We start from the raw sequence: 13436 nt of genomic DNA on the forward strand, positions 1-13436 counted from the left end.
GTCCTCTGCTTTTGCTTCCTGAGAAGTCCCAGCTCCAAAGAATGAAAGTCAAAGTCATTAGGGCTGAAGAGATGTCTTCATGCTGCAAACATAATTTTATTGGTTCTTTTAAAAAAAAGAAAAGTATATCCCAAATAAGGGGGAAATAAGGCAGAGGACTATGCCAAGACTAACAAAATTTCAAAAACTAGAAATTTATGGGCTTTTACTAAAGATATCCTCATAATAGATTTGGGCAGAAGAGGGGAAGGGCAGTGAGGAAGAAGGAGCGTCTGGGAAGCCTGCAGACACTTGAGTCCATGTAAGCTGTGGTTGCTGTTTATTTTATTTGTATGGTAAACATGTTCTGTGTGGAGAAAAAAAATGGAATAAAAGGCTGCAATATCTCATGTCGGAAAAGATACAGAACACAGGCCAAAGTTCTCTCGCAGACCTACCCAATTGATAGCACCTATGAAGACAGGTTAGTACAAGTTAGTGAAGTACAAGTCTCTAAAATATCTCTCCCCTGTTCTCCTTGGTTAAGGAATTCAAAACCACTTTTCTGCTTCAAGGGGTTGTGTGAACTGTCAAGTTCTTTTGGAAAAGTTACATGACAGAAGTGATTACTGCAGAGTGTGACCATAAATCCCTCTGACATGAAATACACATGTTATAGGAGACAGATTTCTACCCACCATCTCTGCAGGAATTCCTGAAACAGGAAAGATCTGAGAATCATCATATGATTGGAGAGAGAAATTTTGATATGTGGGTGGTAAGACTATCTTTTGTGAGGCAAACTGCATTTATTCTGAGAAATATTTCTGATCAGACTGCAAAATTCTGTTCAGTATTGTCCAAAAAAAAAAAAAAAAAGGAATTAATAGAATTTATACATGTATGTCCTGAGTTGTAAACAGAATATCCATGGAGGGAAATTACGGTGTTGCTTTCATAACAGTGTCTGCAGTTATCTCTATATTGTGCTAACATTTTGTATGTAAGATTCTAGAAGTGCTAAGAGTATATACACGGATCCCAGTGTAACTGCCACAAGAGAAGTTACAATGAGTTCTCAATCTGGCCTTTCCATTTAAGGAATGTGTTGCCTGGGGGCCTTGTATGTCTGATTTCCTTTACAGTGTGTCAAACAAGACAAGACTTAGAGCTGGGACAGGGTGGCATTAGATACACGCTTGTTTTGTTTGTCCATCAGTAGAATGTCTGTGTGACGTTTTGTGTCGTGTTGTTTTGGTGCTGTCCCACGTCCATAGGGTCTGCCAGGCTTCCCCACAGTTGCTGCTCTGCACAGTAATCAGATCCTCACCGTCAAGGTTTGTGGTTGGCACCCATGCTGCTCAGTCAGAGCCCGCAATCAGCATAAGAGTGAGCGAGAACAGCTAAATTGGCTTGCCAAGTCCACTTGCTCTTTTCGCCATATGCATTGAGTTATTGGATCCTTGGGACCTCGCCTACATCAACGAGGTCAAATATCTATTGAGGAGAATCTTGAACAGAAAAGAGAGAAGGATATTGAAGTTGAGCAAGGGTAATGAAGAGAGGCAGACGTGGCTATCTAGGACCGAGCCACACCTTGATGGTTTAATTTGCACACATGCCAACACTCTGTGATGTTTTTCGGTCAGTTAAATGATCCTAAGTATTATGGACTTAGGGCATTTATAAAATGGCAGTCGCGTTCCTGCCACGTTATGCTGGTTGACAAGTCTGACGGAATTTGAACTGGTGCTTGGTCTCTAGACTCTCTGCTCAGAGGGCAGGATGTGGGTGATGGGAGCTTTCCTGCTTCTTTAACATACTACATGAAAGAGGCCTAACAGCCACAGTGGAATGATGGGATCCAAAAGATTCCTCCCTCATTAAAAACCTGTTCTTGCCACCCTATCTTAGGGTTATATTTCCTTCAAGAAGAGCCAGATAGTCTGATGTCAGACACAAGCACCAGTTCCGTTTTGTTTAATGGTCATTATAAGCCTAATGTGAATATCTTTATTTCTTTCTTGGGGCCTTCTGATGTCTATTCTCCAACTCTCTCACCTCTGAACTTCAACCTTTGACCTCACCTGACTGATCAGATGGTGTTTCCTAAAATCAATCATGGGTTTCTCTCTGCTGATCAGCAGCTCATTAAACGCCGCCTCATTAAGGTAGTGCTTATTCTTGCTCAAGTCTGATTTCTTCTTTACATTCAGTGATTACTCCATTTACTGTTGCTTTACCATTCATCTCTCATGGGTGGGGGTGGGGTGGGGGTATTTAATTGGAAATATCCTAGAACAAAATTATGTCTCGTGAGCTGCATTTGTTTGAAATGTATATGAAAGTACCAAAGTAAAAAGGTATAGAATGCCTAATTTTTTCTTAATTAAAAAAAAAAAAAAGCTTAAGTTATATCCAGTAATAGATCCAGTTTCCAAGCTCTCTGGCTTTGGTAATTTATAAATTATTATACAGTTTGACAAGAGCCTGTATGTTTAACTTTGTAGGTTATGAAAGAGTAAACACATTTGTCCAGCTACAAATGCAGTCATTTTATTAAACAAGGTGAATATAACTGATGCAGCATTGTCACGAATTAAGTTATGCAGAACTTTTCTAACAGCTCTGAATATCATGATAACATACACACTATTTCCAAGAGCTGTGAGTGCTGGTTCCTGAGCTGCTTTGATTTTAATAGCATCTACTCAGCTCACCCAGCATGAATATTTATTTGCTCCCTGCTGGCAGGCAAATTGCCTACAGGCTTCATGTTTCTGATTGTTCTGGTTCTTTTCATAGTGTAAATGTGGATTAGATAATACAAATTTAAAGTGTTGAAAAGAAGACCTGGATCTTTATCTTTCATGGTCACTGTTGGTCTCTTCGCTTCTCCATTGTAGGGTGACCAAGGGCAGGCTGGGCCTCCAGGACCTCCAGGCCCTCCCGGCCCAAGAGGGCCTCCTGGGGACACAGGGAAAGATGGCCCTCGTGGAATGCCAGGAGTGCCTGTGAGTTGCATTTTGGATCCATTCGTTTTAAGGGTCAGCACTGGGATGGAATGGGAAAAGGAGGGGCCATGGGAGTAGGGGGTTGCAGGAAGTGGCGTGATAGGAAAGTCCCCAAGCAGAGAGGGTGCTGCCAGCAGGATTCTTCTTTACCACTCAATCCACGGGGAACCCACATGAACCACAGAGAGACCTGGAGATGGAAACTAAACTGGCTTTCAGGTAAGCCTCAAGAAGTCCATGATTCCTGGTCTCACTTGTGTCCTGACTACCTTAGAACACATGAATGTCTTTGGCTTACATGGGAGAATAGCTTGAAAATATAGGTGAGAGATTGGGAATTCTCCAAAGGATCAGTGATAGAGAAAATAAAGTCCCATATGATTTATGGAAGGCAAGGGAGGTAAATCTTTTTAATGTTTACTGCCTTGTAAATCATTGACCAAAAAAAAAAAAAAAAAAAAAAAAAAGAAAGAAAGGAAGAAAGAAAAGAAAAAATGTTAATAAAACAGTAATATTAATGGTTAAAACATCAATAGGCATGTTTGAATATCATTTGTCCTTATTAATAGAAATGATTTAAAAACAATCTCAATACTTAGATCTAAGTACTTAGTTACTAAGATTGATTAAGTGTCAATAATACAGTAGTATAGGACACTACATAAATGGTTTGATTCAGTAGAGATAACCCAATAGTTTAAAGAAATATATGGCAAGGTTAAACATTTTTACATTTATATTATGGCTTTAGGACTTGAATTTCAAATTTATTGCTGAACTAATTAATCTATTTATCTATTGCTTTGACTTAAATTATTTTCCTGAGTGTTTTCATAGCACAAATCATGAAAACATTTATCCACAACGTAGAAAGTTTTTAAAACTGAAGACAACCAAAAAGAAAAAAAATCAGCCATAGCAATTAATGTTTTGGTGTATTTCATTTTTATATTCATGTTTATGTATTTATTTAATAAGTGGTTCTCTTTGTAAGAATATAGAGTACTTTATGACTTTTCTGAGACAGCTTTCTTGAAAGCCCTGTTTCCCTTTCTGAACATGGCTGTAAATTTGTCATATGAAATGTAGGATTGACTCCCAACCTATTATTTCCTGGTCTTTAGGACGGCTTTCACTGAACCATCAAAGGTAGTGATTCCATCCTGAAATTGTCTTCACAGTTCTCACCTTTTTTTGGAATGATATCCCAAAAGATAGAGAAAGCACACCTCTAGGGATAGTTAAAGCTCCCCAAAGAATTGCTGGTTGCTGAAAAAGATACCTTGAGTGTTTCTTCCACTAAGAAGAGTAGTTGAAATCATTTTGATGGTACAAAATTAGATCATTGGATCTTGTATATTCCTCAAGGTATAGATTACTTTTAAGAAATAAGATAAAGGTAAGGTATGACAAACTGTAAATCATTGAAAAACTATGTCATCCTTTAAATGAACATAATTCATTCATCTGAGTAAGAAATAAGAGCTTTTTACACAAAGGTATGAGCAAGTTTTTTAATTCCACAAAGGTAAATTGAACTGGATGTATAGTCTCAGAGTTAATTTTTATATACGATGATAACCACTAGAAAAAGGTTTTACGAAAACCAACTGAAAGTACTCATTTTTAAAGTCCAACAACTTTTATATATATTGGATATGACAAGACTGGTTTTTCCAAAAAATATCTGTTGCCAATGATATCAATATAATAATATGACAATAAAACATAATAAGGAATTTGTTAGGAATCTGAGTATTAGAAAACTATGATAGTGGTATGATATAGCACAAATTCTATGTATTTTAACATATGCTATTAATTTTAATAAAACATATCACTTCAGCCATCATTAATCCAGGAAAACAAATTCAAAATCAATCTCTGCACATTTTATTATTTAATGTCTGTACTAAGAGCAATTATCTCTCTATCCTATATATGGAAGTTCTGAGTTCTCATAAAGAGGCCAGATCATCATCTTTATGTCATCATGAACAGAACATAATAAATGTTCTGGAACTACAATTAAATATTTTTCTAGGACCCTTTATTGACTTACAGTATAACCATTCCTACTAGTTTTATTTAGAATATGTTATTGGCATAATTCTTAAATCTCTGCTGTAATCTAGACTCACTTTATTAAATCCTAAAATGTTTATAAAATGAATTTGAATGAAGAACACTGGCTTTCTTTTCATTGCATTGTGTTTGCATTCCTCTATGTAGCCTGCAAAGTATATTTGACATTCATGTGTCCCCGTGGGTATTGTGAAAAAGAAAAAGAAAAAAACGATTAAAATGGCTTTTTAATGTTTATAGCATTAATAAATATTATCACTATTCTTTTTTAAGGGTGAATCAGGGAAACCAGGAGAACAAGGCTTGATGGCAAGTATCTTAATTTATTTTTCTATACTAAAAATAATGGAAGTCCAAATTATTCAAAAGTGTGGTCAAGATTATATGTAACAAATGTTATCATCATATGACCTGTAAGGAAAAGAGTGAAAATTAGTAAAAATGGAAAAAGAATGTGGCCTGTCTTTTGTGAAGATCACAAAGCAGCACATCCACAGAACTGACCGAGAGGAAAAAGTAGGAGATTCCAGGTGGGAGGAATGACAGCAAGGAAGGTTAAAGGACAGAATATGCTTTGTTCAGCCGCTATAAAGGAAGATTAAGTCCAGGGATATGCCTATTAGCTTAAATAGGAATGAATTTTCAAAGGGTTCAGGTGTTGCTAATCATGAATTAGTATAGTGAAACTTCCACAGGGATTCAAGGAGTTTTTGTTGTTGAAGGGCTCCACCCAGAGAGAGAAACAGTTGTGCCTTCTTGATCCCTGTCATTAAAAAAGATTATGAAATGATTCCACATGGACTTACCCGGAGACATGCAGGTCCCGTTCCTCATGATTTGTTTAGCCTTTGCCAGGGAAAGAGTAATTGGAGCAGCTTGCTGAGCCTTGAAGAGTAGAATTCCTTCAACCTACCTCTCCCTGTCTCTTCCCTGCTATCTCTGGAGCCACCTTTCTGACCTATTTTATGACATGAGCAACATTGGGGAACACAGGTTGACATTCTAATAACCCAAATTCCAGAAGACAGCTATGTCTCACATTCGTCCTGGATGCAGTGATCACAATTGACTTGATCGTGTGTATTCTACACAATTTGTGGCACACAGACGCAGGTGTTTAGGGTGTAACGTTTATTTTACAAAATGAGTTAGCTAGATCCTAATGCAACTAACACACAAGAATACAGCAGTCGGTCAGGAATTAAAACAAATGTGCGAATGGGTTAAAGGTTCAAGGCTTCTCCCTGAACAGGATGCCTTCAACAGCCCTCCTGGGGAGAAAACATCACCGAGCTGTAGTCCTAGCTGTGGTGGAGGTGGCTTTGAAACATCGCTGGTGAGATGAAAGCACCCTGGAATGGAGTCTGATCCACCCCACCCCCCTGCCCCCGGAAATTCTTTGTTCCCAACATATAATATCAAGATAGTGAATGGATACAGATGACTTGAAGGTGGACGAACTATCATGGCTTCTTGGAAAAAATAAAATGAAAGAAACACGACAAAAAAGATAATGTGTAAAAATTAAACAAAACATATGTCATAAGTGGCAACTTTGAGTACAAGTACAGCATTGGTTCTCAGGGTTACAGGGTCATGGGAGTGAAGGATTCTTAGAAAACTATAATATAAATTTTGAAACTGCTTTAAGCAACTGAATGCAACTGTAATTTCTATCCTGGATGATGCTCAAAACATATTCCTCCCAAACATTGTTACATTGAAGGCTCTTGGGATTCTCAGGAGCCCATGTTTGTCCCCAAGTTTGCACATTCTACTGAGATTTTTATCATTGCCACTGGCTTTCTACCTTGATGCCCAATGCATCATCCTAAAACACAAAATTCTAAAATAAAATGGATATTTTAAGAATTATTATCTTATCTTCCTTAAGATATATTCTAGAATATACTATGTGAATCACAGTTTAATATCATTTCCCTACAGTTCCTAGCTTAATGTCATTAAATATAAATGTTCCACTGGCCCTAAATGAATTATGTTATTATCTTAGTTTGCTTCAATTTCCCATTTCATATAGCAACTTTTCAGACGAAGATGATCCCAGACATTTTTTAAGTAAATTTTTTCTTCTTTTTAAACTCTTCAGATTTAGTTCATATTCTCATTTTTAGAATGCAGCTAAGAAACTTGATTGAAATCACAAATGTTCAAAGGATATGTGTAATGTAATGATCTTCTAAAGTGCTGTACTGTTTTTAAAGATATAAAACTTTTTTAAAAGAAAACTTCCATTATATACATAATGTATATATATATGTATTGGGATACATATATATATATAATGTGTATATATATATACATATATATAAACAAATCAAATATATACATATAAACAAATCGCATGTATATATCTCAGTGAATTTCCACAGTGAACATAACTATACAACCACAAACCAGCAAGAAGTACAATGTTAGCAAACCCCTCTTTACCCTCCAGTCACCATCTGCCTCTTACCAAAGGTCACCACCATCCTGATTCTGCCACCATAGATTAATTCTGCTTGCATTTGAATTTTATATTAATAGAATCTTACAGTATATACACTTTTGTGTCTGGCTTCTTTCGTTCAACATTACATTTGTGAGATCATCCACCTCTATTTTAATAGCCTTCACAGCTGCTTAAAAAAAATTAGGAGGAAGAACCTTACTTCCTTGACCTACCCCGTTAAAACTACATCACTCAAATAGCAGTAAATGAATGAATAGTCTGTCTGACCTTGGGCAAGTCACTTAACCTCTAATTTCTCATCCGTAAAGAAAGGATAATAATACCCTCTCTGCCTCCCTTATAAGGTTGCCAAAGACAAATGCAATAAATTAGGGGAAAGCACTTTAAAATACATAACGAAGAACTATATGAGTGTGTTATTATTATTATCACTCAGTTGTTCCCCCTAGAGTAAATTACAGGTGAACATGGATTTATATAACAGATGTATTCCTGTAAAGTTCTGTATGAATCAGATTTTCATAAATCAACATATCTTAAATGTTCTGGGGAATTTTGCTATTTCAAGCAATCCTATTCAGAGTCTTTTTGTGAAGCAATATAATCCTCTAATTCCTCTTCCCCTCTTAAAGTGAAATATTTCTATGGTTTAAAAAGCTATCATTTTTAAAAAAAGTTATATTTGTTAACTTAAATAGCACTTATATATTTTAACCTGTATCAAAGAAAGAAGATGATACTGAAAAAATAATAGTTTTCATGGGAGAAAATTTTCACTGGAAATTTTCTTTGTTTTTCCTTTTAAATATTACATTCGTGTGCACACACACGTGTGTGTGTGTGTGTGTGTGTGTGTGTTGACTAGAAGTCTGGTAGGGAGAAAAATACATTGCCTGAGTAGTTCTGGACTCAAAACTGGTTAGGGGAGTGAATGACTATAGACCGTGATCTCTTTTACTGATCTGTAACGTGTAGGCAGTCATTCCTAATTCATCTATCTCACTGGGTTCTGGTGAGAACCAAATGAAAGAGTAATAATATGGAAATGCTTTATGAACTACAAAGAGTTCCATAAATAAGAAGTATCACTGTTAAGATGAATCCCCGGTGACATAACTTAGCATACAGAAAGGCCACTCTATGAAATATAAGGGATAAGAACCATGTGATTACAGCTATCAGTTACATTGCAGCGTATTAGATACTGTGATCGATAGTGCAACTTATTCCTTGGGTCCTATTTGCTGTTACCAGTTTTTATTTTTGGCCTTCTCCTATCATCTTACATTATCAATTTTTCATAACAATCGCCTTCTCATCCACAAGTTAAAACAAGGAAAGGTAACAAACAGCTTGGCTCTCATCTTTTCCACAGTATGCAAAACTCACTACGTTTATCGGTGTGGGTAGTGGAGGAGAGGGTCTTGAGAGACACCGGAGAATTTCTCAAAATGTAAAATGTCTCTGATGATGAAATGAAAAAAAACTAGGAGTGTTCTAAAATTAGCTCTTACAAAACCGTTTATGAGTGTGTCAGGTGGGGAATTAGTTTTCATAATCCAGGATATATATTTTATATGGCAAAAATAATCATCTGAAGATTAACAGCATCTCTGATAGAATAAAAAGGGCCTGCAGCAGTTCCACATTTATTTAATCCTGCTGTGCATCTATTCTATAAACATGACCTTCGGGTTTTCTGAGAAGTTCAGGATGAGGTTTTCAAACACAGACTCTTGAGTTAAAATAAATTGGACTCCATTTAAATAAGAAGAAAACCGTTCTAGGTCATCAAACTAGTCCCTAGAATCAAAGCGAGGACTGACCACAGTTGGAAGCTGCAAAGTTGTGAACCCTAGCACAAGTGATCTTTATTTTTCAAGTTTTTCAGAGGTTTAAATAGCTGTTAAAATCATATTTTTGAAATTATCTTTTCTTCTGACATTCTTACTGTTTCCTTCTTTGGTAAATAGTGGTAGGAATTCTCAAAAGCATAAAAGATAGATATGCCAACTCATCCCAATTTCCTGGAAATTATTTTTTGGTCCAAAGTGTCTACATCCAAGGCTTTATAGACCAAATCACTTTTCTTACTCTGAAACCCTTTCCTCCTCCCTCACTCTCCTCCCAAATATATGCAAATTCCATAGCATATCCATTTGTCTCTTTCTGAATTATGAGAGTACTTAAAATGTCACTCATTGGTTCCTGGTAGTGTCAGAGAGTTCAAAAGTCAGAAAAAAATCTGCGGTTATTGTTCCTTAAAGTGAAATTTGGACTTATGTTCTGAAGAGGTTATCGATATTTTCAGCGTATTTTAATTTTGCCTGAAAACACATTTAATTCATTTGGCTCAAGTGAATATAATGCATTTTATGTTAGCTAATTACATAAGCATAAATAATTGCTTCTGCTTCAATTAAGATAAAATTGAAATAACTAATATGTGAAGATTTGCTTTAAATATATTTAGCTGTAATGCATTGCTCTCCCCCATCTAAAACTCATCACTTTACTTTGCTCTGCCAGCTGTCTTGATCAGCAGGATGGCAGACATGAGAGAAAACAGCAGCCTTCTCTTTGTGATTATAACCTCGCAGAGAAAGCAAAACCCCAGACCTTCAAATCACAAATAACAAAAATGACCAAAACCATCCTTAGGATAGTTAGCTACTAGACTAGATTTTAACAATGGAATCTTGTTCAGTAAAACTGCGTTTAATTCCATTGTGCACACTGCCCTGCTGGGATGCCTTAGCAACCGTTCTAATGCTTCATTATCCTCACTTAATCTGATTGTCCGTGAAGTACAAGTAAATGCCCCTCTAACAGAGTCCTTCCCATCTCCATGGTGTTTTGGTCTAGAGCCTGTAATGTTTGATTTTCCAAATGGACCAAGATAAAGTAGACAAGTAATACCTCCTCCTCCCAGTGCTGTTGCACAGCCCTGTCCAGTTGCCCAACTCAAAGGAACTCACTGTGAATTCCTGTGCCCTGGACTTCTACAGAAGTGTCAAAAAGTCATGTTGGTGTGGTAATAGAGAGTGACGTTTGACTTGTCTTTAAAGCTGGCTCAGTGTTTTAGAAACAAAAAATTGACTTCTGAAGGAGCATTTTCGGTAGTGGTTTAAGAACACAATCAAGGGGCGCCTGGGTGACTCAGTCAGTTAAGCATCCGACTTTGGCTCAGGTCATGATCTCACAGTTTGTGAGTTTGAGCCCTGTGTCGGACTCTGTGCTGACAGCTCAGAGCCTGGAGCCTGCTTCAGATTCTGTGTCTCCCTCTCTCGCTGCCCCTCCCCCACTCGCACTCTGTCTCTCTCTCTCTCTCTCTCTTAAAAATAAACATTAAGAAAAATTTTTTAAAAAGAACACAATCAAGTAACATAAATATGAAAAGATAGTCTCCAAGGCTGAATACATTACTGTCTGTATTCTTCTCTATCTCATTTCCTTTTTTAAACAACCTCTAGGATGTGCATCAGCTCTATTTTTAACTATCTTACACTGGTTCCAGATAAAGGTCTAGTAAGCTATATCATATTAGACAAATTAAGATATCTAGGTTTTAGATGCCTCATCTGTAAAAGTGGTGAGACTAAACGATATCTGAGTCCTCTTCCATATTTGAAGTCCATCATTCTATTCTGTTTTCATTATAAATGCACAGATAAATATTATATAGCCATTTAGCCATATTATATATGCACATCTATATACTCTATAAATAACTAGATACAGTAAACAACAGTCATGTATTAAGTTTTAGTGCGAGAAAGCCTTAAAAATGGTCTCCTTCAATTTATAATCAACCTCTCTATTTATCATTTCTTTTAACTTTAGGATCCAACATACTGTAGAGCTATACGAACGCAAAATGTCGTTCTTGTATGAAGAGATTAATGAAATTCAAATGTCTTTACCAAATTCTGTTAGATTACCAAATCTCTCTGTTAGATTAAGAAGAAATTGCTCAAATAAACTTGCGTCCATGTAAGTCCTGTGCCTAACATCTGCAGATTAAGGGCAAATGTGCAAATTTTAGGGCAAGAGTACACATGGAAGCCCTTATACAATGTGTTGAAATATTTAACAGGTATAAACCAAATTAATAAACTGGCAAGTAAAATACGTTGTCCTGTGACCTTCACAGGTATGTCCACATAGTGACTTGAAAAGTTCAAATGCGGAACTGTTGCTCTCCTTGGAGATCCAAGGCAGAGTGTGGTAGCATGCAGAGAGCTGTGCCCCAGCTCTGGCCTCTGAACCTGGCCTGCTCCCTTTCCATCCTACACCTACCTCATCCTTCAGCTTTATGAGACTGGGGCTTTCACCTGAGGACATTCTGGGATGTTCACAGGATCGAACTATATCCACATGCCTCAAAATACTTTTTCTTCTTCCAGTTTACTGTGCACACCGGTGGTGTGGTTCATCTTTGGAAGAACAGACCCGAAGTAGAGGCAACTGTGCATAAACTGAATGACCAAATGATATGAATCAATGAATCGATAACTCAAGTACTAATACAAAGGAGTCACCTTTATATTTTTCTCCTAACAGGTGTCATTGCATACCAGGAGTAGGAGTAGGCGGGATAAATCCAACAGAATCACTATAAAACTTCTTTTTCTCCTTCATCTTCATAAATTCATTTGTGTGTTATAGATTATTTGTATGTCTGTGTTCGTGAGTATGTGTGGTATAACTAAAAGACTGGTTTTCATGAAGATAGTGGAAAAGTAATTGTATCAATTTCTAGTCACGCTATGTGGCTATTTGTAAAGTAGAGTGTAAAAGAGAAGAAATCTTAGGAATCATCTAATATTTCACTTCACAGATAAAGGGATAACATCAGAGTGGTTAAATAACTTGACCAAGATCACAAAGCAGTCAGTGGCAGAACGAGGATGGAATTCAGTTCACCTGACTGTGTTTTATACAGTCTAGATTTGTAGTTTGTAATATAAGTGTGGCCATTTAAATTTAAATTTAAATTAAATAAAATTTTAAATCCAATTCCTAATAATTGCACTAGCCACACTTCAAGTGTTTAGTGGCCTCTTGCCCTAGTGGTTACTATACTGGATCTAGCAAAATAGACCACTGCCATCATTCCAGAAAGTTCTGATGGACAGTGTTGGTCTAGATAGAAAATAAGCCTGAATAGTAGATGAGTGTATATTATCATCCTAAATTTATGGCCTCCTTCTGCTGATCATGGGATATTTAAATGTTAGCAGCTAGTGTTTCTCAGCATTGTTGATTTAAAATAGGAAAAGCACTTACACTTTACTCAATAGAAATATTTTTTTACTGAGTGTAGTGTACAGTGATAGGCCTTTGTGAACCATAAATTTGTTTCCTTTATGGCACGCTAGGGAAGTGTGCTTAATCACAGAGGGCAGAGGAAGCCTGTTAATTTTTCCTTCTTTCCGGGTCATTTCCATTTTGAGTTCAGCAACAAGAAACAATTTATTAAATATTTAGAAGGGATGGAATGAGCTAATTTCAGCTCTGGATATCTGGTGAGAGGTGATAGAGTCTCTGTTTTGGGACCTAATCAGAACACAGATTCTCAAATACCTAGCTTTGTCTTTAATCTGAGGTGGTAGTTAATGCTCAATATTTAGTCTTGGGTCCTGGTTTTGTTAACTAGTGAAAAAAATGTATTACTTCTTTAATTTCCTGAGCTTTAAGAGACCTTCCTTACAGAGGTCATGGCTTCATAATCTTGAGAAACACCAATAAATGACTCATCCCTTTTACCCCCAAAACTCAGCACATGAGATGAATAAGTCAGAAAGAATTTATTCTTTTTAAAAAATAATTACTCCATTTAAAACTTTTAAATCAAATATTCACAAATTTCTATAAAGACA

General features: G+C 36.5%; 1 protein-coding gene across 1 annotated transcript in view; it reads left to right on the plus strand.

The window, feature by feature from the left end:
* The window catches only part of COL25A1 (collagen type XXV alpha 1 chain), a 449006-nt gene that overhangs the window by 340776 nt on the left and 94794 nt on the right, over positions 1-13436 (plus strand). Inside the window, exons 8-10 of the mRNA XM_042982696.1 lie at positions 1257-1316; positions 2886-2993; positions 5352-5387. Of these exons, the coding sequence (XP_042838630.1) occupies positions 1257-1316; positions 2886-2993; positions 5352-5387 (204 nt within the window). The remainder of the gene's footprint in view (positions 1-1256; positions 1317-2885; positions 2994-5351; positions 5388-13436) is intronic.

The sequence above is a fragment of the Panthera tigris genome, chromosome B1 (genome assembly GCF_018350195.1).
Source record: "Panthera tigris isolate Pti1 chromosome B1, P.tigris_Pti1_mat1.1, whole genome shotgun sequence".
NCBI lineage: Eukaryota > Metazoa > Chordata > Mammalia > Carnivora > Felidae > Panthera > Panthera tigris.